Here is a 27,695-nt window from a genome sequence, read left to right as displayed (position 1 = left end):
AATGTACACAGTGGATACACTTATTCCACAAAAATATAGACTTATTAGGACTGGTAATTTTGCACTGCATTAAGGGTTCCTACAGTCCAAGTAGAAATTTTGTGTCTCCTCTCCATTAGTGTCAGCTGATAATAAAAACTATTCTTCTGCAAGGTTGTTTCCCTGTTACAGACTGAGAGTTTGCTAGTGAAGTATCATTGTCTTGGTACAGGCACTGACTGTAGCAGTGGGTAAATATGTAAAAACTTGTAATTTTGGCATAGTCCTCCAATAAGATTGCTATTGATAAAAATGTCATCTTCTCATGCTTGTGAACATTCATCATGGACAATCTCTTTGTCTTTTACTTTTTATTTCCTTTTCTGTCTTTCCCCCTGTCTTCTTTTTCTGATTTGTCATCTTCATATTTTTCTTTTTCTGGTTTTGTTACACTATCATAAGAAGGCGGAGATGTGGTGGATGCAGACATATCCATTTTCTCTGGAGGTGAGTTTTCACTTAGCTTACCAATAATCATATCTTTTTTGATAAGCAGATCAACCCCATCTTTCCGATACATAAACGAAAGTTTCTTTACTGACTGTCTTAAAAGATAACGTCTATAAGCCCGCTGAATGATAGTAGCGGACACTTCCTCCTGTTTTCTTTTTAATGTGGTTGTAATTGGTTCATAGGAGACTTTTGAAGGATTGGCTGCCATAAACCGATCTTCCATCTGTATTCTGAGGGCATCCATCTCATCACTTTCCCCCAAAACACGCTTTGTGAAAGCAAACAAGATGTCAAGGCAGTGAATTCTGTCACCGCTTACCATGGGCAGATCCATTGCAATAAGCTGAATTGTGTTTGGTTTCGGTATATTAAGAGGAGGATCCAGAGAAGCTGCAAAATCAGACAATTTGCTATATTCTATGAACTGTGTTGCATCGGGATCATATTTTTCCCAAACCTCATAGAACATCTCAAAGTCATCCTCGCTCAAGGGTTCAGCGCTTTCTTCAGTAGCAACACCAAAGTTCTCCAAAATCACAGCAATGTACATGTTCACCACTACCAGAAATGATATGATAATGTAGCTGACAAAGAAGAAAATCCCAACGGAAGGGTTGCCGCAGTCACCTTTAACGGAGCTCCCCGGATGAGCTTTATGGGGGTCACAGTCTGGCTCCCCACTGTTAAGAATTGGGGCCAGCAAACCATCCCAGCCAGCAGATGTGGTAATTTGAAACAGGCAGATCATGCTGTTGCCAAACGTTTCAAAGTTGAACATGTCATCTATACCAGCTTCCCTCTTAACATAGGCAAAGTTGGACATGCCAAATATCGCATAGATAAACATGACCAGGAACAGCAGCAGACCAATGTTGAACAAAGCAGGAAGAGACATCATCAAAGCAAAAAGCAGAGTGCGGATTCCCTTAGCGCCTTTAATGAGACGCAGGATTCGACCGATTCTGGCAAGTCGTACAACTCTGAACAAAGTGGGAGACACAAAGTACTTCTCAATCACCTTAGCTAGAAACATACCTGTGAAACATAAAAATAAAATTAAAAGGGTAACATTTTATCACAGATTACATGTTCCACAACGAAGTATGAATAAAGCACAACTCTACCTGTGGAATTAGTGGAAATTATAATTGGAGATAAATTTTATCTGCTATGGGTAATTTTAGCTGTTTTCCCAGCACTCTTAGGGAAAAAAAGCAGTATTAAAATTAATATAGAATTATTAAGAAAGTTACTACTCTAAAGTATGCTTTTATTCCTAAATAATCAGGAGAAATTAAAATTAAGTATTTCCTCTAATCTGCAACACTTGACAGAGATAAAGCATTTAATACGTCTTACTATATTTCATTTTGAATACAAGAATTTCTTACCTACTATTGAAAGAATAACAACCACGAAATCAAAAATATTCCAGCCAATAGTGAAGTAATAATAACGGAGTGAGAACAGTTTGAAGACACATTCTCCAGTGAAAAGGACAACAAAGACCAAATTAATCCAGTATAAAATATTTTGCATCAGTTCACCCTGGTCATCTGTTTCTATCATCATGGTGACCATGTTAAGACAGATGAGAACCATAATGGTGATGTCAAATGCTTGCTTTGTTACAATATCAAACACCAGACCTTGCAATTTGTTCTGAGGGGAGAAAAAAGAAAAGGTGATATTATCTTGTACATAATGAACATCCTTTTCCTCCCTCCCATTTCCTTCTTCCTCCCCCAAAATATACAACCAAGCAAAAGGCTGAAAAATCTAAGAAAAGCACTGTCCAGTAACTTCTCTATTTGCCAGCTCTAAGTTTTGCCCTCAAAACCCAACAGGCTTCTATTTCTTCAGATTCTTTGATTCTCTACTTCCTCAGGCATAACAAATATGAGAGATTTTTCCTGCAGAAGAGAAACATGTACGTTTCAATTCAGAATGAAGGGCTAACGTGAATTAGGCCTAAACCATTTCAGAGTTAAGGGAGAAATTTTTTGATAGTTAATATACTGCTGTAATTTCTTCCCAAATGTAGATGGTACAAGAATAGCACACATTCTTACTGCTGGTCTAGGTATAGGTTTCTGTGGTTTCTTGGATCCCAGCTTCTTCATTGCATTGTAGTATTTCTTTTGTTCTTCTGTCATGAAAATGTCTTGACCTCCAAGGTAAAATAATAAAAATAGAACTGATGACAGCCAAGCCTTTAAATCCATTAATTCACAGCATTGCAGAACATGGTTTTTATGAACCATGTATTCATTCTTACGCATTGTTACCAGAACCAAAATATAGTAATTTTATCAAAGATTGTTAAAATATCTGACAAGTCTTGATGGAAAAATAAAACAAATTAAGGAATGGAGAAAAACACCAGAACTTCTATCTGTTATTAAAAAAAATACATACCTGATTAATTCAATTAAATATGTACAGAAAAACCCTTGGAAAAATATACATTCCATAGATACTTTTAAATCTAACATCATAAACTCCACACTGTAAATCAATCAATCAGAAATAAAAAAAGCTTCAAAGGTAGAAAGATTCACTGAGAGCTAATATGCCTTCAGGGATATCAGGAAATTGATATGAGGAAAAAGAAATTACTGATGTTACTTTTCAGGATATACTTCATCAAAGTAATGATGAATCTGGATGAAGATGTCTTTGAGTCTTTCAGCTATGGCTACACACAGACATGAAGATTTAGAAGTCAAAAGAGATCCTGTTTAGCATGCTCTCCTCATAAGCCAAATATTCAAGTAAAATCCAGTTCTTAGAGAGTAAGGGTTTTGGAAGAAAAACAAGAAATTAATTTGCTGATTATGGTGGAAATGTGATATGACTGTCAGGAGATTTTTAGCCAGTGGGAAATAAAAAAAAAGCTATAACGGAACTGGCATTGAACTGGGGCTTTCTTCTGCTGCCTCACTGATGTAATGGCTATCAAGAGTGAACAAGTCATCGTCTCAGTGTGCTGTCCATAGGGAGAATAGTGATCTCAAGATGAGATACACCTTATATGCCTTTGAGGACCGTAACGGTTAGGAATCTGACAGCTAGTGGAACATTTTTTTCCCCATGGGAACTAATGTAATGAAAGTAGGATGCACACAGGGACTGAAGAAATGCACACAGTTTAACTACACAGGGACAGTATATTGCAACATGAGGTCTTTCCCATTCATATCCCAACAACATTGCCCAAAATGGAGAGATCTCAGCGATGTGAAGGCAGAACAAAGACAAGAAAAACACTGCTGGGTAGCCACGCACTGCGTGATCTGCACATTTCTATGAGCATGGGTGCATCTATAAACTCAAAAGACAGATGACTAATGTTTGCTAATTTGCTACATGAAACTGAAGAATAGCATGTAGATAGAATTTTCCCCAGCCTAATTGTTGTCCTTTGTGATATCTGCAGTATTTGACTTTCTTGGTGACAGTAACAACAGCTACAAATATACAGGAGGTGTATACCACACTGCCAGAAAAAGCCCTTTAGCAGGAACCCTTCTCTGTCTTCTGAGTCATAATGACTACAGTAGACAGTGTCTGCCCAGTGAACTTAATAGAATTTATAATCAACTCATTACCGAGTAAGGTCACCTTGTTACATACAGACTGCCAAAAATGCCAATAGCATGTATATAATCTTAGTCTTCCTCTCCAAGGATAAGAAACTGAACCACCTTCCTCTTAAGTACTGGAAGCCCCTGATGTTTATTCCAAGGGAGGTGCAAACATCTTGGAGGATGAAGATGTCATCAGGTTTGGAACCACAAACTCATCCTTTCTATAATGTGGGTCTGTAGATAACAGACTCAAAGGATCTGAAGAAGCAACATATGAAGCTGCATACTCCAATCTCAAGTGGAAAGGTTTACCGGAAGTTTCCACTGCAGTAAGTCTAGCAATATCTTTTTTCAGTACAATGAATCAAACTTGACAAACCATCTAGGACCACAAATGAAGAAATTATGTACTGCCTTGCTACTACTTAGCTCACTTTTTTTAAAATCAATATTCCAGCATGATTCTGCTTGAAATGTGTACAGAAAAATAAGACTATTTTAGACCTTAGACAGCATTTATAGTTTAAATAGCAAGTAGAATTTAATTTGCCATCATAGTCTGCATTTTAATCTATTTAAATGCTCCTGGAGTTCTTGACACAATCCTCTGTTCATTTGAATAATAGAAACAATTTCCATTGAAAAGAAAAACTACACATTTTCAAACATCAACAATTTTTTTCTCTTGCAAATTCACTACTAACTCATAAGACAGTTTCCCAACCCTCTCTAATCTTACAATACAGAGCCATAGTTCCAGCATTCAGCTTGTCCGTACTAGTCTCTTTGTAATTGAGAAGGCCTTCACAGTACTGTTATACATTATCTGATTATCAATTTTGATATTTGTAGTTTTGCATATTCTTTCTTCCCTGTCATCTGTTTGCTTGCATGAAGCCATCTGCATTTTCACATAGCTTTATCACAGCACCATAACAGTAAGCAAAAAACAATACATAACTTTCTGATGTACAACATATTGGGCTGTACAGGGCTGTGAAGAACACTCAGACATTCAGTTTAAATTACTTCAAATGCGTTAAAAAGCAAAGACTATAATTTCATTATTTTGAATAGAATAAAAGGAAATCTTAATAGCTGAGTTTTTTTCTTTCTATTACTATGAGAAATTTTAGACACTCATATTTATCCTTACATAGATTTGCTGAATGTTCAACAACAATGAAGTGCTGTGAAAATGAAACATGTGATACTTATCTTCTTTTTTTGTTGGTTGAAGTTATCTATGATGACACCAATGAATAAGTTTAGGGTGAAAAACGATCCAAAGATGATAAAGGCAACAAAGTAAATATACATGTACAGGTTCTCCTCATACTTGGGCTGTTTTCCTGTCTATGTAACATAGAAAAACAGCAATACATCACAAATAACAGTTAAGACAAATTACAGAATACCGAGCAGGAACAGAAGTTGCATCCAGCTGGACAGCAACTGCGTGACAAGGGGGGAAAACCAGCTGTTTTGGAGCATACCCTACACTTGCCTTATCTTTGAACTTGAAAATCTATTTAATACAGGTGTCTGTAATTGCACACACAGACCTGACATTCCTCCCCTTTCTGTCTGCCAGTTTCTCTCTAACGACATTTGATGTTTCATGTAATTCCTACTAGATTTGACAGAAGCATGCAAATCTCAAAAGCAATTCAGTTCCTATGGACTTTATGCAACTCAGGAGCTGGATAGAGGAGAGATGCAAACAAATACCAGCATTAACAGAAAACAAGGCAAAATTCAGCCATTTTATTTTTGGAGATCACCAGAGTCTGCAGCTCTGGACTAGCTATTGCAGGTGATGTCACTTGATTATTTGGGTTATTTTTGGAGACACAGGAAAAACTTGTTTCCTAATCTGTATGATCTCAGTGACATAAATTAATAGGAAACCCGATTTCATTAGTTTTGTTATTTACAGAGGACTTATTAAATTAGTAATACTTTACGTAGATGTACTGCTATAATTTTATTTACCTATTAAAAGTATGTGCACTTAACTACTTTATAGTGCATAGATTTATATAGGAAATTTGTCAAGGTTTTACATTTTTATTCTTTATATTTTACTTTATTTCAACTGCCATTCAAGAAGCATTACATCAATCTTACATTTGTTTTCACTCAGTAAATTTTATATTGCACTCACTTCTCTAGAATCAACCGCAGCGTACATGATCTCCGTCCATCCTTTAAATGTTGCCTAAAAACAAAGTTTGTTAATATTTTCTATCAAAGCTCCACTTTGTTAAACATTCTAAATAAAACACTGTCTTCTGCAATGTATTTGCATCCACAAAAATAAAGAGGAATATTAAAAGTCTGGTAAGACACGAGTGAAGTATTCACAGGAAGTAATTTACTGTGGAATACTTCTCCCTAATACTTAAACACTGAATAAATTATAATCTTCATGCAAATTCATATAAACTCCATGTGGGATGAGTTGCAATCAATATCTTAGCATAACAGAAAGACTGCAATTTATAACAAGGCTCTCAGTTCTAACTTTCTGACTACTAAAAAACTGGAGGAGGACTCCAAAGATCAGCCATCATGGGTTGGCATTTTTCAGACAGAATATGCAAATAGTCCTAGAAGAAACTCCAGAATATAAGTAGTCCCAAGAAATCTTAAGAAATAATAGAATCATAGAATGGTTTGGCTTGGAAGGGACCTTTAGAGATTATCTAGTCCAACCCCTCTGCCACAGGCAGGGACATCTTTCACTACATCACACACTTCCAATTATGGGGCATCCACAACTCCTCTGGGCAATCTGTTCCAGTGTCTCACCACCTTATCATTAAAAAAAAAAAATTTTAAAAAAAAAAATTCTTCCTTATATCCAATCTAAATCTACCCTCTTCCAGTTTAAAACTGTTGCCCCTTGTCATGTCACTACAGGCTTTGGGAAAAATTTTCTCTCCGTCTTTCTTATAAGCCCCCTTTATATATTAAAAGGCCACAATAAGGTCCCCCTGGAGCCTTCTTTTCTCCAGGCTGAACAATCCCAACTCTCTCAGCCTTTCTTCACAGGAGAGGTGTTCCAGCCCTCTGAACTTCTGCTTTGCCCTCCTCTGGACCCACTCCAAGAGGTCCATGTCTTTCCTGTACTGGTGAAGTCTCATGAGAGTGGAGTGGATGGGGAATATCACCCCCCTCGATCTGTTGGCCACACTTCTTGTTATGCAGCCGATGATATGATTGGCTTTTTGGGCTGCAAGCGCAAATTGCTGACTCATGTCCAATTTTTTGTCCACCAGTATCCCCAGTCCTTCTCTGCAGGGCTGCTCTCAATCCATTTACCCTCCAGTCTGTACTGATACTGGGGATTGCCCTGACCCATGTGCAGGACCTTGCACATGGCCTTGTTGAACTTCATGAGGTTCACATGGGCCCACTCCTCAAGCCCGCCAATGTCCCTCAGGATGGCATCCCATCCCTCTCAGCATATCAACTCCACTACTCAGCTTGGTGTCATCTGCAAACTGCTGAGGGTGCACTCAATCCCGCTATCTATGTCATTGATGAAGCTATTAAATAGTAGTGGTCCCAGTGCAGACCCTTGAGAGATACCGCTTGTTAGTGGTTTCCACTTGGACATTAAGCTGCTGACCGTAACGCTTTGGACACAGCCATCCAGCCAATTCCTTATCCACCTAGTAGGCCTTCCATCAAACCTACTCCTCTAAGCTATAATATTAAGTAAAAACAAGGTATGAATAGTATGTTTACTGGAAACATTACATAGCTGAACCATTCTATGCAAGATATGTTACAAAAGCTAAAAGCACTGCTGTCTTCCACACTGGTAATTTATGCAACTGCCTAGTGCTATTTAGCAATAGCTACTGTTACTCCCTGGAGCGATCAGATGGTAGCCTACTAACTACTAAATACTAGCAGTTGGAGATTTTTAAAGACAGAATAGTTACCAAGTGCTTATGAGCACAAATATTTTCCCAGAAGCAGTTTGTCAAGCGAACCCAATTAGGAATATACGTTTCTGTCCTATTGGCTCTGATTTACAGACTCTGCCTCTAAAAAAGGCTTATGCTTAGAAATCTAGTATTAGTAAATTCTGCAACTGCTCACCTGGAGTTTAAAAACAAACTAAAAACTATCTCCAGAAAACCCACTTGACAATAATAGACAATGACTTGAGTGGGACTAGTAAGAATAATAAAAAGGGAAAGAAGAGAAAGGAAAAAGTGAATTTAAAAACTTTTTCTAAACCAATAATTAGGTGTCTTGTTTGAACGTCAGATGAGCCCTAGAATGTATCTATTTGAATACCATGGTAAAAATCTAAGTCAACATGCCTTAACAGATCAAGCAAATAAAAGAAAATTAATCCTAGCTGCTTTTTTTTTTTCCCCCACTAGATACTGTATTTCTGTAGAACTTGAAAAAGGTACTAGCAGTTAGGTGCCAAGGAACTTTATATCCATCTGGTAGATATTAGGTATTCCTCCTCTTCCAAAATGGCCAGAGAATGTATCAGATTTTAGCATAAGCAATATTAATTAGGTTCATAGGACACAATTATAAAATCAAATCCTGTATCCATTCATATATTGTAAAATAACACTGAAAATTATGGAATTAAATGCTACTGCTACAAAACCGGAAAATTAATTTATCAAAATTTATACACTTACTACTTGAAGCAGAGAAAGATATCCAGCTCCAACATTATCAAAGTTTACTTTCACATTTTTCCACCGAACATCCACAGCAGTCACCATAAGATTTTCACACACAGTGACATTATTGACTTCCTCTGGTGGGAATTGCTCACCAGTTGTGGTGTTAACACAGTGATAGAACTTGCCAGCAAACAAATTTACTCCCATGATGCTGAAAATCAGCCAGAATGTAAGACAAACCAGAAGTACATTCATAATGGATGGGATTGCTCCAGTAAGAGCATTCACAACCACCTAGTAAATAAACACAGAAAAAAAACTTTTTAAAAAGAATATGTAGAGCAGTAAAAAGAGTCCTTTTTTTTTAAATACAGCAAAAGATTTAATGTAAAACAAAATACATTGAAGTAATGCAAATAGAAAAGGAATAACACATGTAATACAATCTAACATGCTACTGTTGGCCTTGAAAACAGACATGCAGTTCAGTGTTCCTCCGTGATTTTATAATTAGGCATATTTTTATGGATTTGTTTTACACGCGATTTCTTTTTTTCTTACCCTCATGCCTTCAAAGCGTGACAAAGCTCTTAGAGGTCTCAAAGCTCTTAATGTTCGGAGGGACTTAATTGCACTGAGTTCTGAGAAACCAAGGGCATAAGCTACTAAGCTAACCAAGGAGACCTAGAGGAAACAAAACAAAACAATTTTTTTAAATTTTTTTTTTTTAATAGCCTCACAATACAAATGTAATGCCTCAAGGAAGAAAACTTTGATCTGGATATCAGAAAAAAGTTCACAAGGACCCTAAGCTTCTAGCAAGAAAAATAAAAAAGAACAAAAAATTTTAAAAATTAATAGAACATTGTGTGTAAATTTCAGAACAGTTTAAACAAAAAGAGACCTTAATCTCTGGAATTTTCATCACAGAGAGAGTGCTAGTTAGAAGAATGTACATTATACCTGTGCAAAATGAAGGGCAATTTGGATAAAAAGAATTTGAATAAAAGCTCATCTTCCCAATAAACTCAGCCAAAGCCTGAAATGTTACTGAAAACCTAATCCCATTCTACAGGACATGTTACAATACTAAACAGTGGTCTACTACAGATGTATTATTATAGTCATGATAAAATGTGAGCCAGCAGCATTTTCTTCTGGTAATTTGCACTTAGAATAATTCACATAATAGCAGATATATGAATAACTAGAAATTCATATTGCCTGCAGATGATGACAGGCTTGGCAGTGTCATACTCAGTCAGACAGGAATCTGACACGCGTGACTCCTAACTGTACGACAGGCACAAAGAAATACCAATGTCAATATGATTACCTAAAAGCAATGCACTCAAATGCACAGAACAGTAGACAGCACTTCCCTGGGAAGTGGAGTTATGACAGAGTTAATAATTTACTTGTGAGCTATGGCTTGTTGTCTCTTCAGACTACTGCAATCTGGATATTTAAAAGTCATAATATCAAGCACCAGAAGAAAATCTATGTTTACCTCCATTTGGCAAAGAGCATTGTTTCCGGTGTTTGAAGTTCAAAACTGAAGTTAAAAATTCTAAGTCCAAGAATGATCAAGAAGCTGGCAGATATGCTTTAGAGTTATCTGCCTTAGAGTACTGAAATGGGTTAAACAATGGCACATTATAAAATACATAGACAACAAGGAGAAACTGCCTAATTTTTTATGTCTTGTAAATGTAGCAGGCAGCGTTTTAATAAAATCAAGGGTGATTTTAAAAAATCAAGATGCAAGGTTTTTTGTAAATCACACAAACTAGATAAAACCAAATTAATTCAGGGAACTCAACATCTGTGCAATATATGAAATACAAGTCAGTGATCACTACAATGCCTTATCATGGATGACTATATACCTGTATTTATGAAATAACCCATCTAAAACTTTAGATAATTCAGCTGCTGAAGTAATTATAATTAGGCCACGTAGTTCAACAGAAGAAAATTTCATTAAAAAAAGGAAAAAAAAAACTAGGAGAAGATTCAGAAAAACAACACATTCACTGAATGGAATGACCTTCGTTTATGCCACCCATCTGATTTCCTATACAAACTCAACTATAATACTCAGTTTCAGAAGACTGTGCCTTCTTTAAATTCAAATGCTAGACAAACATTTAGCATAGAAAGCATTAATCCACATGAATCCATCAAGACCTTAAGATCATTACACCTTACTTTTATAATTCTAAAGAAGATATAGAGAAAATCTGTTTCAAGTATTCCTGTCAGGTAACCATATTTTCTTAGATAATGCAGTTGTTATATTTGCATATTTGCACTGCAAGAAATCCTCTTCCTGCAAGATTAGCAAATCTCTACTTAATGATGCCGTAATTTTATCTTTCTTTGGAAACTAAAATACAGTTTAACATATTGCTTTTTTCTGCTTCCTTTTTTTGGAGGGGAGAAAGGTGAGGGAGGACAGTTCATCTCATCACATGGTGCTGATGGCAATTAAAGCTTAATTTTTCTGGTACCATCGGTGGATGTGTGTGCATGTGCATGCAAGCATTCTTTTTTTTTTTAAATAAATAATTTCCTCCTCTTCCTTATGTATGAACATGGTTTGGACAACTCCTGATACCAGTTCTGAACTTTCTTCCACATATAAAAGTGCTAACTGTAACATGATGTAGAATTATAAAATAATATATACTTTCACCAATACAGTAAATTCAAAAGGTATATTGTACCAAAAAGAAGGGGAAATGTAAAAAACACACTGTAATGATACATGTAAGACAGAATCCATCCTCAGCTTCATTTCAACTTTCTGTTCTTGTAACTACCAAATAGGGCATTTGCAGAAAAGCACATTGTTAACGTAAGGTGGAAACATCGTACTTTGGATTTGTTAAAACTGCTTGTGTTTTGGACAATTAACGTGGCTTGAGATTTTTCCTCTTTTATCATTACTACTGTTGTGGAAGAGAGGATCTAATCCACGAGAATTTTTGAAACCTTCAGTACAGCTGGATTAACAGCTCAAAAGCTGATTGTCCTGCTGTTTTCTGGTGAGAGTCAATGCCTTCTGCCCTCACTGAGTCTTCCACTCCAGATGGCTGTCTCCTGTTGCATTTACACATGAGGAAGCCTTATGCAGATTTCTTTCCTCTAAGGGTAGTTCAAGCAAGCTCTCAAAACACTACACAATCCTATGTTTGTTCTTTTTCATTATACCCTTTGAAATTGCACATGGAAGGCTGAGCAAAACCAGCATTTGTACTTGTTTTGGGACTAACTACCCTTTTCTGGAAACACTGTGAACATCAGAATGGGTAAGAATTTCTGTTTGTGTGCTGTAAGTTCTTTCCCAAATAGGGGACAGACTGGAGAGTTTAGACCGATAGGTACAGACCAGTTTGCCTAAAAAGATCCTGTAAAATATTGCCTCACTGTGAAACATTTAATTAGGCTGCTACTGGTATGGCAAATTTGTTCAATGTTTAGCTGGATAAAGGCACAGGACAGGAAGATAAAGCAAACAGATTCAAACAGTTGAAGGCAGCACACTGCGTGTTACCTAAACCAACAGGTAAAATGCCAGTAGTAAAAGAAAGAGTCAAAGTTGCTTGCTACTAGCTGAACACAGTAACAAGTAAATCTGGCAATAAAGTCAGAAAAAGCTAAGCAGACGACCACCGACTTTTTCAGGGGATGGGGGTGGGGGGGAAGAGCTGGTTTACAATACATGTGGTCAAACACTGGAAACAGATTGCCAAGTAAGGTGGCAGAATCTCCATTCAAAACTGGGTATCACCCTGAGCAGCCTAATCTAACATTGAGGTTAGAGCTAATTCTAAGCTAGCCCTGCTTTCAAGGCAAGGAGCTAGACCACAAAACCTCCAAAGGTGCCTTCCAACCTAAATTATTCTATGATCTGCTGCTATAGGGTCATAAGACATAGGCATTTCAAGCAAGAGATGAAGATGGCTATGTGAAAGCACTGAAATCACTGAAAAAAGGAATAGCACATACCTATCCATATGGAGATATGGTATGCTTTACTAAGAAGAATTAATCTTAAACACAATTCAAGATCAACCTTTCACAATACAGGCTTGTACAAAGATACTAATTCTGAATACTTCTTAAATAGTAATACATTTATTTATTTATTTATTTGCTTTCATTTTCACAAATGACAACTCTAATGGACAAACAGAAATGCAAATTTAAGTATCACAAGGTTCCGGAAACATACTGTCTTGGAATCCTAACAGGAAATGAGACTAAAGCATGGCATCAACAATTTTATGCAAAGACGACAAAATCCATCTGGACGATTGCTGCTCATTTCCCATTAATTATAAAATTGTCATACTTTTTTGTTTAACATTTGAGTTAGAATAAAAAAAATCAGAAGTCTATGGCATCCATAAAGAAAGCAAATATTAAAAAAATTATTATATTCAGCCTCACTCAAAGACAGTCATATCTTTTTTTCCTTTGCTTTGTTGAGGGTATCTTGTTTTGCAGAATTTAATCTTAAGGAAAGGGGAGAACCTCTTATACTTACTAAGTTTCTTAGAGATGAATACATCTGTTCTGGGAATACATGTTGACTTTATACTTTGTATAAGTATATATTGGGTGTTCACAACAGAAGAAACGGAGAGGACATGAAAGGAGAAAGCGGAAAATTGCATTTCCCAGAGAAAACATATATTATCTTATGTCACTGAGTTAGCCCATTTGCTCAGAATGGGGATTCTGTGCCCCCGCCCCATAACTGATGCTAAAAAGAGAAGCACAGTTAAATGAGAAAGACAAATAACAAACATCACTTGTGCCATTCCCTCCAAAAAAAGTATTTAAAAAAGAGCATCAGGTAAGTTTCAGTTCTTTTGGTAGGGGACAAAATTTCTGTCCTAGATTCCAGAATCCATCTGATTAATAGAGTTTTCCCCTGTCCATTTGTTGAATTTCCACTCAAATGTCTACGCAAAGAGAAAGAACTCCTTTATAAGAACATATCATGCAATGTCGCTAATCTCATTAATTTATTTGGAGTGCAATTTCAACACTACTTTATATTGTAATTGTTGAAAAACATTAACCCTGTCACCTAGAACCTGGCTTTTTTTCTGTTATAAGAATTCAGAATTCAGAGAGGCAACAAGAGGCATTCTCTATGATCAGAGACAGAGCCAATCAAAACCAAAATAATTTCAGCTTCCAAAAAGAATCTTTAGAAAGTCATGTGTCAATGAAAAGTGGAAGAGTTGCACTGAAATTAGCCTTGCAGCCTAGCACAGTGAGCACCATAACAATCAAAATGAGGATTGCGAATTAATGATTTCTACCTTTTTATACTGATCCATTGGCCATCGCTTTTTGTTTTCCTCAATCCTTCTCTTTACTCCAGTTGCTGCCCCCTTGCCCCCCCCTTCTTTTGCTGTCTTCTTGATTTCCTGATATCATTCTCCCCTGCAGTTCTTTGCCAGTGACCCATTAAGCCCAGGATCAACTGTCCTACCCCTACTTAAATTTCCCTTTCCTTTCTGTGTCTGCTTCCTCCTTGTTCTCTGTCACCAAATCCAGAAGACTGAAGTCCAATCAGCTGATAGTCCTCACTCACTGGTTGGGACCCAGCGCAGTAAAACACAGACAGAACACATGGAGTCAATGACAGCATAAATATAAAGGCAGATTTAGTTACTCACTGAATAATTACAATGGAATCTTATTCACCGGTATGTCATTTCCTGTTCTTCTAAACCCAATTTATATTTTTCACTGTGTGTATATATATATATGTATCAGATTGAAGTTACATAAAAGGACCTGCCTCAACAACAGAAATAGGCTACTTAGAAAGCATAGTACCTACATCAACAATCAGGAAGTCCAGCCAGCACCAAGCATTAGTGAAATAAGTTTGAAATCCATAGGCCACCCATTTTAGCACCATTTCCAGAATAAAGATGTAAGTGAAGATTTTATCAGCATATTCCAGTATGATTTTTATAGTCTTGCGCTGTTCAATATATATATCTTCAAAAGCCTGTGAAGAATGGGTTACATAAGTCAGATGTTCATAGGTCTTTGCAAACTACTAATTAAGCCAAAACAACTGAACTAAAAACGTCAAAGTAAAATCGCTTTCAACTTTAGATGTTTTACCTTGAGAAGTCAGCATGAGCAGAGATTACAATTGTGTTCTTTCCGAGTTAGATTTTATCATTGCCTGATAATGGAATTACAATATAATGACTGAAGCTGCCAAAAAGGTTTTTAGAAATTTCAATAATAGTCAACACAATTACAATTTGTCACCCTGAAAAGCCCAGTCAGGCTCAGTCAGAAGGCAGTCTCCCGATTATAATAAATTCAACTAACAAAAGAGACTAATGAGCTACAGTGACCAAATATTATCTTGCTGCTGATCTTTGCTGAATTCCAATATTGGGTGTTGGTGGCAAGGTTTTAGCAGCGTGAGGCTGCAGGGGTGGCCACTGTGAGAAGAGGCCAGGGGCTGCCCTGTGCCAGCTCCACAATGGACCCACCACAGGAAGCAGCTGAGCCCATCAGTGAAGCTGGTGGTGCCTCTGGGAAAACATATTTAAGAAAGGGCAAAACACCGCACGGCAGTATAAGGACTGAAGGAAAGAAGTGAGAGAAACTACCCTGCAAACACCAAGGTCAGAGAAGAAGGAACGGATATGGTGCTTCAGGTGCCAGAGCAGAGATAACGACAGTATATACCAAATCCTATGTCAATCAACAACAAAAAAGAACCCAATACTTAGTAGCTGTGTGAAGGAATAAATGTCACTAAGAATAGTACAAAGGAATTCAAGGATTCCTATGTAACAGTCTAGAAATACTGAAACTAAAACTAAAGCAAAAAATTAACTGAGAACATGATGAATTCAGTATCTGTACTGCTTTTGGGGACAATTTTAATTTAAAATAGAATAATTGTTCCAGTTATTGCATACAATTCATTTTGTATGATTTTTATAATTTCTTAAACAAGATTTTTAGTGTAATCTTTTTCATAAGCACCCTCACACACACATATCACCTTGTATTCATAAAAAATTCATCTGCAGAATGTTATTTGACAGCAGAATTTTAATGACTTATTTTATATGCACTACCCAAAATATTCTGGGAATTTAGTTCCAAGCTCTCTTTCAAGCCAACTTTGTATTTTTTTTCTTAATGAACACAGACGTGTTATAATAATATCTTTGATAAAACATTTTTTATAGGTACTGTTTCTATGGGTGCAAGCTCTACGTACCAGAGCACCACTGCTGAGAAGAATCATGAAGACAATGAAAGTTTCAAACCAGTTGTGTTCTACTATCTTGTAGCAGGTTTTTCGAAGGTTCCACCAGAGTCTTCCTTTTGTGCTTTCCATACTGCCTTTACAGCATTTAAACTTCCGTATACAGCCTAATAATACAAACAATGACAAACTGTAGAATTTTCATTATCCTGAAAAAGCAAAATCACTCTTAACTAGCTCCTGTTTCATGAGGTTCAAATTACTTCAATGTACACTTCAAACTACTGCATGCTACTTAAGGCATCCTTACCTTCTCGATTTGATACTTTGGATGTAGGAAAACCTGCACGTATGCAGTTTTTCTACTACCCTGATGGTACATCAAGCTTAGAATAAAAAAAAAAAAAAGTCATCTAATTGAGCTAATTTTAATTTATACACAAATTTTAAAAAATTATTTTTCCTTTATATACAGATAATCAAAGAACATATGAGAATTGTCAGGGAGTAGAAACAAAGAGCATAAACACATAGCAACTTTCACATGAACTAGTTCAAGAGTACAGCAGCTTCTTTTAAAAGCACTTTTGTCTCTCAGCTAAGGTTCAAATAAATCACACAGACGTAAACACCCTGTATTTTATTATACTGAGGAACGACCTCAGCTTCACGGGCTGACTAAGGATACTTCTTTCATGACATAAACAACTAATTTAACTGCAGATTGTGAGAGCTTTTCCACGTGGTACAGATTTGTGGTAACCATCCACAGAATTCTGCTTCACCTTGGAGAGCTCCCTACCTTATCATGGGGCCTCAAGGCACAGTTTTCAATGAACCTCACTCAGTATCTGCCTAGCTAATAGTAGTCCCCTTATTTCTTTAAAAATGATTAATCACACAGAAACATAACTAAGTTTAAACGATTTTAATGGGTCCCAAAGGCAGTATTCTACTTTTCCTGTGAGTGTCATTAAGTTCATATGTTACAAGTAAGTTACGCTATATGTCATCAGCTCAGATAAAACAGCTACCACTGTGAACAGCATGGTTTACCTTACCTTCAACTACTCAAAATGCCTACATTATGGAAAAATTAATCTTATTCCCAAGGATTGATAGACATCACATAATATAAGGATAAGGAAAAATTTTAACTTTTTTACTTTTACTTTTTTACTTTTTAACTTTACTTTTTTTTTAATCAAGAGCTTAATATATTCAATATAGCCCCACATTCCAAAACAATTTTGTTTTTTTAAAGACGAGTGAAATAATATTTCAAAGAACAAGAGTCCTAGCCTAAGTCAAAGGTGTCTTCGTAACAGTAAATCAAAAAGCATGGATAGGATAGGAGAGTTAATCCTGGAACATATTCTGTTTTGAATTATTTTAATGATGACTTAAAAGGAAAGTAAAATCTGTACTATCACAAAAATGGGAAATACATTCCTATACAGTAAATTTCAGTAGTCCCCTAAAGGATATAGCTATACAGAACTAAAATAAATCAAAACTTCTAAGGACATGCAAGTACGCTGTTAAGACTTCTTTACTTGAATAAAAACATAGGATCTCATTCACCTGTTGCATCCCACATTATATTTATGCACCCCCTCCCCCCATTAATGGTGTAATGTCAATATAACACCACCATTGTTTGAGTCACACTTTCCAAGATCTGAATCATCCACTGGATTGCTTTCTAGCACTGTGAAGGACCATGGGTAATCACACGATTCTGGCTTAAATTTCTCAGTGGAGTGAACCTGGTGTAGGGTTTGGTCTTGCAGATTTCACTACTGAGAATGTCATTTAAATCAACAGGATTACTGATTGCTGAAAATCAGTTTACAGAATTGTGCCTAGGGTTTATTTAAAAATATTATAAATGATCACATACACACATATTTAACTTTGCATCACACAAATGGCTCCATGGACTTCAGTAGATCTACAACAGGCAAAACTAACCATAAGACTTGACAGACTAGGATCCAGGACTGCTGTAGCAAATAGCTTCCTTGAACTGCCGATGCTTGTTGCAAACAACCAAAATGTAATTGCTAACCCCAAATTTTATTTCCATACCTTCTGTAAAACATACCTTCTGTAAAGCATGCCTGAAGCTCTGATGCTTTTTCTGGTTCAGTTTCAGCTTTTTCTTCTCCAAAGAGACCTAAATTAACTGTACTTCCTTCAGATGAGCTGGAAAAATTTAGCTTCTGAAAATAAAATTCGATAAGTTACACTTTACTAATATTTACATTTTTAGAACTGTAATTAACTTTAAGCATGCAACACTGTGTGCAAATAATAACAACAACAATATTTGTCACCAGAAATACACACAAACATCCACATATAGCAGTCAATGCTGTTGAAATGTGCATAAATCATCCACTTTCTACCTAGAGATTGCAAGGCGTATCATGTAATCTTTCATGGAATTTCAGAATTTCTGGTCTAAATATAGTACAGTGTTATCATTCATCAAAGTTTACTACTACCAAGCAGATTTTCTGATACATATTCTATTTATTTTGTTTTCTACTTCTATTTTCTTACTGTAATTTCTCTTGCTACATTTTAAACCAATACCAGTTATACTGTATGCTTTAAGATGATGTATGTTGGTAGCTAGAGCAGTATGTCGGTATTAGAGCAGTCTCCTCAACCTGAAGACAGTAAATCCTGACAGCAAAAAACTTTAAAAATTGTGAAGTGTCAGGGTAAACTGTCCAAGGGAGAAAATGTAGGAGATTTTTAAGGATTGATTTTAATTCAGTGCCCATTATTCATAATATAAAACCAAAGGAAGTTAATTATCAGTTCTTTTTCACTGGCATCTTAAACATCAGTATGATGCAAGCTAACCACTTCCGGCATATATGACAATTTATAATAAAATTTGGTTACCTTTGACCACAGATAATTTAGTTATTTTTCATTTTAAGATCATTCTTATGATCTAGATTGGAAAATGCTGAAGTAAAATCAGGATTAATATGAAGCCTTGTTTCAGATGTGAATTTGAACATCACCCTGAACACATTCACAAACAAATTCAGCCTGCCCTATGTTAACCTGTAAATATCACTACCATATGAACACCTTTTATGTTTTTTCATATAGACTGATAAGTTTCAAAAAGGAAAAAGTATGATAAATACATTTCAACTGGCATTAATTTGCATTCTTTTTTGCCAATGCACATATGTATTACATTGTGCATTCTGAAACTACCCATTACTCTGGTACACATACCTGTACAGTTAACACCCAGAAAGAAAGGATTTTCTTTGTTTTGTTTAATAACTAAAATTACATAAGTGACATTAGTACGAAAAAAATTACTAATAACAGAATAAGCCTTAATTTATTTTTTATTTTGTAATGTCCATGTGTATTGCAAAAATCCATAGTCTAGAGATTTTAAAGGAAGATGCAGTGTCCTGTACACTTAATCTGAGTATGAGTACCAAACTAAGTCAAAGTAGTTTTGGTCACAGCACTCTCTGACATTTTACAATGTTATTATCAAGAAGTATATAACATCAGTAATGAATTCACACAACTAAATGTCTGTAGGGAATGATGTAAGCACAGTTTGTAAAACAGGCTCAGTTTTGTAGAATTAACACCATTTTCATTAATTTAGCTAGACTTGCATGATTAAGAGACATTTAAGATATAAAAGCAGACAAGTTACAGGCACTATCCATTCAAGCTATATTTACACCTCAACTGCAAAATGTGAAAGCACAAAATTATTTTAGATATTAAACAAATTTTTTTTTTGCTATGTTTGTGAAAGAAGACAGAGACAATGTAATAAGAAAAAGTAACCCAGTGTTCTGCATTAACTTTTATTAAAAATGATTCAGTAATATTGCCTACTGCTACTTTAGAAATGGATTATTTGGAATAGAACCCCCAAATTACTCATATTTAATGTAAACACTTTTCATTTTTAGTAGCATTAATTTTAAAATATCAATATTCACAGCAAACATCTTTTCTTATCACTAATTCTACTGAACCTGAGGACAGCACTATATACCTCCATCATTTTATTAATATGTTGCTTTCATCATTCCATGACATAGCATATATATTGCAAAATGTTGCAGCAGTGGTGGGTAAACTGAAATAATGAATTGAATTATAAATCAAATTACTAATTTTAAAAATATATTTTTTTTAAGAGTAAGGAAGTTTTGTGTCATATTGCTAATAAAAATTAAAAACAACATAAAGTACCCTGGTCATTTGAACTGTAAGCTACTTAGTACACCGTTTGAGCAGATGACATGAATTCAACCGAAAGAATACAGATTTTTATGAATTACCAACATTAAAAGATGAACAACCATAAACAGAAAAGAAACTGAAAAGAATCAATGTATTTAGAACATGAAGTTATATATCTCATTTAATACATGGTAGAAGAATCAGAGATTAGAGAATTTTTTTATTTTTAGTTAAGAAAGGCAACTTTCTTGACTCTAGAAATCAAATTAGAGGCTCAATGAACTATTTTGATATAAAGGACAGGTAGCCTGGTTCCCTCTTTCTTCTAAGGACAGTGTAGGATATAATCCTGTGCTTAAGAGTTACAGATTTAATTAAACGTTGGTTCTCTTTTTCATGTGGGGTGCTCATATTTTTCACTAAGATTAAGGTATCAAACAAACAAAAGAAAAAACATGGTAAAAAGCAATATGCATAGAAGAGTTTCCTGTTCTAATTAAAAATTCAGTTAGTTTCTTTGCTGTGGACAAAGTTCGCAGAGATCTAACCGATTTTGTGAATCACTCAAGGAACAGGTCTTTTAGGAAAGACAGAAATGTTCATCCTTCACCTTCCAGGGCACTTAGCTGCTGTTCAAAGCTTACCAAACTAAGGTAAGAAGGCCACATTGTATATACACTAAGCACTGGATTGAATGGGTCAACTCATGTACTCAAAAGTTCATTAGCTGCCTTAATGTTTGCAAATCAGCAGATAAAACATTTTTGTTAGAGAAAATTCCCTCAATATAATACTTTTTTCCTTTTTCACTGTTGGCAGTTAAAAGCTATTCAAATTTTGACTACATTAATTTTTTCAATACAAATATCTACTGTACTGTTATAAGGTCAAAATTTGGAGCTCATGATCTTCCTTTTTTCCTGAAGGAGTCAAGGTACGATGGCACAAATACTTGCAAGACTAATGTTACTACTACAAATTGTCACACAGAAGCCACTTAGGATTGCTTGAGGTAATTAATAAAGAGTCAATCTTTAGTGAGCATCATCTTGAAAATAATAAATGAAAGCGTACACAAAATTGCAGATAATGACTTCAAAGAAAACTCCGTAAAATAAGAGCTAATAAGAAGTAGGCCACTGATTATTCACATGGTGCAACTTACTGTGCATTCAACTTATAAGTCATTCACATTCTGATATTCAAACAGTAAAGGAAAATCTGATATGTTTCCCAACCTCCAAAGCAAAGAACAAATTACCAGCAATACAGCTGTTAATATGAGGAATAAAAGGGAAACATTGTCTTATGCAATTTAAAAAAAAAACAAAACCAAACCCACAGGAGGACTGTGCTGCATATTCTCATCTTCTCATTTACTAAGGATCACTCTCTCTCTCTTTTCTTTTTAATTTAAGTAGACTGAGTCTCTTTTTGCTGGAGAAGGAAGTGAAGAACTGCAGTAAAATGTGAAAGACGATTGCTGATAACAGCGCTTTGGAGAGTATGTTCAGGAACCTCTTAAAAAGAGGACCCAAAAATATTACTATGTAGAAATGCAACAGAAAACCTCAGCACACGTGTGTTATGCCGCTTATATTCCATCAATTGAATATTTTCCTGCTTAATCAGATCTATTTTCAGCAGGAAATACTTCTTCAATAAAAACAATTTCATTTTTCCATTTAGTCCCAACTATTAATTAAACAACAAAAAGGACAAAAAGCACATTTTTTGTAATCATCATCTTTACTACATCAGCTTGATTTATCACTGAGTATGGTACTCTTCAGCATAAGCCCAGTTAGTAAAGTCACTTTTATTGGCATATTTTTACCTTTTTCTGAAAGAATAAAAGTAAGTATGTCTATAAATAAAGCTTGCAAATTATTTACCTTTTAAAGAAACCAAAAGTATTGTTCATAGAAAATACTTAGGTTTTTTCACCAAACTAAAACCAAAACCTACCTCTCCGACACTACCGTAACTTAGAAAAAATAAAGGGCATGCATATCTATTAAAAAAAAAAAAGTATCACCTTATCATGCAAGGAAGGTTACAGTAAGACAATGTGACATCCAAATGAAAAAGATTCAAGTATTTATCAGTGAAATGATTACAAGCCCCTGGTTTACTATTTTGCATGCTGTTCTACACCTGTCCAGATTCATGACAGCAGAAGCCTGAAGCAGGAGCAGTGTCGCATAAACAACATCCATCAAATCAGAATCATCCCCCCATACTTAGCACCAGTAGGATGGGATACTACCACATTCTACTCTCCCTTACTTAGGTGCCTTTTCTAAAATGGTTTGGAAAAATCCTTAGAAAGATATTTTTCCATTCCATCTTTCTGAATAGCTTACAGGCCCCCTGGGCACAAAAGTGAGACCTGAAATAGTTCCAATATATAATACAGTGCAAAAGAATACATGAAAGATAATGCGGGATTCCACAACAAAACCACATGAACAAAATTTGTATTTGGAAAAGGAATACCTCAATGACCCCTAAATGGCAAGGAGTAGAACTGCCCAACTATTCAGAAGAGATCATCAGGAATAAGGAACACGTAGCTTGGTATAATTAAGGTTTGTTTTACGGTTCTGCAGTTCCTGAGTTTAGAGGTTTGGGAGGGTACTAGTTCCTATTTTGTCTTTTCAACAACTGTCTTAATTTAGGCTTATCCTGAATTTTCCTAATTTTTATATTTCTTTCTTGCTTGAACTTCTTTATTTATATCGTTTTAAAACACCCAGATTTATTTAGACACCTACCTAGAATCCTACACAGAATTTTTGCTTGAAATTATGTTTTATGTCTGTCTTTCTAAAAACAAAGCAACTTGATTAAGTTCACAAAGAAACAATTGATGATGAAGAGCAAAACTGATATAAATGATTCCATAACTTCCAATCTTACAGACATACACAAACTTCATGAGTAGAATATAACTAAATTATTACATCCATATTCAAAAGGACTATGCATATGTATAAAAAAAGATGTGTTTGATTGTTCCCAGGAGTGTGTCTTTCATCCTATATTTTAGCTTCTCTTATATGAGAAAACTGGAATGTAAATTATAAAAACATTGTGAACAAACATGAAACAATTTATATCAAATGATATAAACATTTTAGCATACAAGTAATTGTATATATGTAGTATTACAAAGGCATTGGTCAAATGAACATGATCAGAGAATGTTCATAATTACATGACAGCTAAAAACATGGTTCAACAGATGAACAGAAAAAGTCAAGTGAAGATTACCTTTCCATTTTCATAAAATCATAGGCTGTTAAACTCTTTTAAACTTGAACAGTGTTGATGCTTAGTAATTCAGTTAACAATAATAAAAACCTACAAAGCATGCAGGTTATGCCACGGAACTAATACAGAAAATACCAAAGATGTAACAAGGAGAGAGGAACATGTTGGGGTTGCCCTCAACCATGCTGTGACGTGAGTCACGGGACTCAACTTACAGAGCGGCTGAGCATGTTTCCACTACATTGCAATGGATGGGGAAAAATATATTGTAGCTGAGTAGCATGCAGGCCAATCAATCTCAAAAGTGATCATATATGTATGATTTGTTTAGGTAACCTGTGTAAACATGCTGACACGTTGCTCTGCCTGGTTTAAAAGCACCAGATCTGCATTCTTGACTGATCCAGCTTGATTTTACTCCTGTGAGAAGTAAGAATGGTACGCAATGAAGTTAAAACACGGTACCCTTTAGGTTGTTTGAGTCCTGGAAACAGCAGAAGTATGGATTCCTACTTATTTAAAAATGTGTTTTCTAGATATGCCACACATTTGCATAACATAACATTTATAGCCGTTGATTAGAGCTTTAAGCATATCCAAAGACATACTGAAAGAGGTAAAATTAGCAGAATATCTGAAGCTCATAGATGTATATTGGACTTGGGCCTGAACTTAAAACAAACAAACAAACAAAAACAAGACCCTCTCCACCCCCCACCCCCTCCAACCCCCAAACCAAAAAGACAGACAGATATACCCACACTATGTATATTACAGCTTTAAGCATCCTCTAAATGGTAGTAATTAGACATGTAAAATAACAGAAATATATTTTTCCTTGCATTTCGTTTTCAAGGTTATTGCTGGTCTTCACTAGATGCTGAATATGTATCTAGGATACACTTTCAGAAAGAAGCCGCAGGCAAAACAAAACAAAGACTCAATCATACCAGGTCAAACACGAAAACTCCTGAGTAAGCAATTTTTCCCAGCATTGTTAGCTTTTTTAACTGCATGACTTAAAAAAAAAAAGTTTCAAATAGTTTAAGGTGCATTATGGATTGTAACAGATATATAGCAATGTAAAAATGAAAGCCCATGCCTAGCAATAAACCTGGCATTTCCTCAAGTACCTCACATCTATCTTTTATTAGTCTTCTGGTATAAATCTAATCTCACTTCTCACCAACGAGTGCTCAAAGGCTCATCAAATAATGCAGCTATCTAACAACTCCAGTATAAACTGCTCCCATTTAAAGGGAAAGTCTGAAAGAAAGAGCTGAAATAATCTACAAAATGAAAGACAATTTCCATACTGACTATGAACTACTGCACATGAAATGGTTTTTTGTTGTTAATTTACGTATCTCCTATGGTTGTCTTTCAACTATGCCAACCCTTAGCTACTTCTCCAAATTTGAGCAGGTTAAAATTAATGCTAGATAATAGTATCTTATAAACAGCTAATGCTTATTTTTAATCTTGAATATCAGAGGTGAGAAGGCATAGATTTGTTATCCAATTCTTAAACATAAAATAGTGAAGAACCAGGTGCCTTCAATTGCTGGATAATTTCCAGGTAGGGTTAGATTTAACACAGTTATCAGAGCAAGAGTAAATTACCTGGATTCATCAGATATTCCTTCCACAAAATCAAGTGTCATTAAAACACACTAAGGAGGCCAGTATCCTTTATTCAGATTAATATGTAAAAGATGTAGCAGCTGTTCAGCAGACATTATAGCTTCTTTACAAAGCGCAGTTAATACTTTAAAACAAGTTATGAATATTCTTTGCTTTGCTTTTAAGAGGCCTCTTAGTAATCTAAGGTCATCTCAACCGAGAGGTCAACATAATATATGGAGTAAGAGAACCTCCAAAAAGCAGATGGAACAAATCAAGTGTCAGGAAATGAGCTGCTGAAATAGCGAATGAGTGTAATACTATTGAACACTGCACTCTACAATAAAAGAAACACCTAAAGAGTCATCTTATTACACCTTTCAAATTTAACTTAACTACTCTTTGCTAGAACAAACTTATTTTCTAAAATTTCAAAAGAATATGGGCAAATTCATTGCCAGTTCAAAACAAAACAAGCAAAAACCTAAAAAACCCACAACCAACCAAATAAAAAAACCTCCAAAACCCCAAAAGAAAACAAAACAATCCAGACAAAGCAATCCAGGCTGGAGTACAGCTGTCTACACAAGCAGTGACACTCCATTAATGTCCTTGTGTCTTCAAGTGCCAGGAGGCTTGATACCAGACACAGTCTGCACTGAAGCCACAGCACAGCAATCTGAATTTTCAAAGTATCTCTCAGGGTCCTGCTGAAATCCATGATTTTGCTTTCCCCCTCAGTCTGCAGCTGCTGACAAATGACTACTTTCCTAAAGCTGACCCAGTTTAAGGTCAGGCAGTTGTCTTTGAAGTGACTGGTTCAAAACTCCCACAAACAAGCAAGAAATTAATATTTTTTCATTCAGTATTTTTTTCTCATCATTTTTACTTGATGTATTCACCTTATAATAGTGACAATGTTCCCTTGGTTTTCCCCCATCATTTTAACTTCAGAACTCAAAAACTGTTGTTATTGCTCTCATCAGCCTGAGTCAGCACCTGTTAGATTATCCAGTACAAATAATGCTGATTTCTCTAGAATTCAGTGAGCTTTAAAAATCAGATGCAAAGGCTATTAATATTCTTTATTAATATCTCCTCTGATCTTTTTAAATAGCAGTTTACTTTCATCCTTACTTTATGGAAATATTATATTAAAAAAAAGTCTTTTGTCTCTGTTTATTCTGTACATGTATACTAGTTTGTCTATACAACTAAAAATTTGGAAAAGCTTGTTTTTCAAAGCCCTTTTATAAATGAGTTTGTATATGTTTATACAGTTCTGCCTGGACTTCCTACTCTCTTTAGCTCTACTTTGCAACTTCAGTTTATTCATTCTCAGTACAGTCCAACAATCTCAAATCACAATCACTTTCTATTTCTAAGCAGGAAGAGCCATACTATGAAAGAATACAATGGGTATAATTCATTCACACAAAATATAAAATATTTAAATTTTACCTCCTTGCTTTCCTCCAAATCTGAGTCACTGCTAAACTCTTCTGTATTTAGATGTTCAAAATCAGATTCTCCAACAGCTATTGGTACTGTAACAGTAAGGCTTGGGTTGTTTATGAATGATGTATAATCACTGCCACCTATAACAGTGGCCATGCCATTCTCATTTTTGTGGTAATTCGTATCTCTCCTTATTTCAGCGATGGTACAGTTGGAAATGCAATGGTCTCTCTCATCATTCAACTGATCTGTTGCTGTTCTTTGATTTACAACAGCTTGTTTCCCCCAACAAGACTTTTGGACACATTCACCTGCTTTTTTCTTCACATAATCTATTCCCTTCTGAATTCTTGCAACAGCAATCTGTAAGTTGTTCATTTCATTATCATCCTCTGTAGGAGAAAGGCTGTCTGAACTAAACGAACTCAGCAGCAAGGCCAGAAAAAGGTTCAATACCTTAAAAAAAAAAAAAAAAAAAAAAGACAACACAGCTGAATTTTCTCAATTTTTCATTCACATGCTTCTTCTATCACCCATTATGAACTTAGGCTTCATGTTTTCCTTTGCTGTATATGATTCTGGAAATTACACAGTAAATAAAATGTAAATGCAATTTAAGCACAACACCTGCCCTATACCCCAATGCAGGTTTTTTTGTAGTTTTGCATTGCTGTATGACTATGAAGACACTTGTAAATTCTTCTTCTGCTCATGTTTGTAGAAGGTCAGAAATGAATGATTCTTTGGTACTGACTGAACAGATCCAAAACGTTTACTTCTCTGGCACAGGGAAGCACTCTGCAACAGAAGACATAGCTGATCTGTGCAGAAAACAGCTTGCTTAAACACTGGTCCAAACTCACACATATTTTGCTCTATGCAACTTCAAAAATGTGAAGCACACCCCATCTCCTAACTCCCAAGTCATCCTCTTCCCATGGCAAGCCAAAACATAGAACAGGTATCAGTTATACAAGCCCAGAGTTTACCAGGAGCTCAAAGGGTACTAGGATAGCCAAAGAAGCAGAGTATCAGCTCTTAAAGCCTCCAGATCAG

General features: G+C 35.5%; 1 protein-coding gene across 13 annotated transcripts in view; it reads right to left on the bottom strand.

Moving 5' to 3' along the window:
- Positions 1–343: 343 nt before the first annotated feature.
- Positions 344–27,695, bottom strand: part of LOC127018231 (sodium channel protein type 2 subunit alpha-like) — a 49,154-nt gene continuing 21,802 nt past the window's right edge. For 9 of the 13 annotated variants that reach the window (XM_050899724.1, XM_050899713.1, XM_050899718.1 and 6 more), the window contains 11 exons: positions 26,643–27,095; positions 18,136–18,253; positions 16,041–16,195; positions 14,622–14,795; positions 9,314–9,436; positions 8,765–9,046; positions 6,246–6,303; positions 5,301–5,434; positions 2,565–2,669; positions 1,884–2,154; positions 344–1,527 (listed from right to left, as the gene is read on the bottom strand). In XM_050899724.1, coding sequence (XP_050755681.1) covers positions 344–1,527; positions 1,884–2,154; positions 2,565–2,669; positions 5,301–5,434; positions 6,246–6,303; positions 8,765–9,046; positions 9,314–9,436; positions 14,622–14,795; positions 16,041–16,195; positions 18,136–18,253; positions 26,643–27,095 — 3,057 coding nt within the window. Of the gene's footprint in view, positions 1,528–1,883; positions 2,155–2,564; positions 2,670–5,300; positions 5,439–6,245; positions 6,304–8,764; positions 9,047–9,313; positions 9,437–14,621; positions 14,796–16,040; positions 16,196–18,135; positions 18,254–26,642; positions 27,096–27,695 lie in introns of all 13 variants that reach the window. The other 4 variants (XM_050899715.1, XM_050899714.1, XM_050899721.1 and 1 more) reach the window with 2 other exon arrangements.

Source organism: Gymnogyps californianus, chromosome 7 (assembly GCF_018139145.2).
Source record: "Gymnogyps californianus isolate 813 chromosome 7, ASM1813914v2, whole genome shotgun sequence".
Lineage (NCBI taxonomy): Eukaryota > Metazoa > Chordata > Aves > Accipitriformes > Cathartidae > Gymnogyps > Gymnogyps californianus.
Note: the sequence above shows the minus strand (reverse complement) of the source record. Positions and strands in the feature narration are given on the sequence as shown.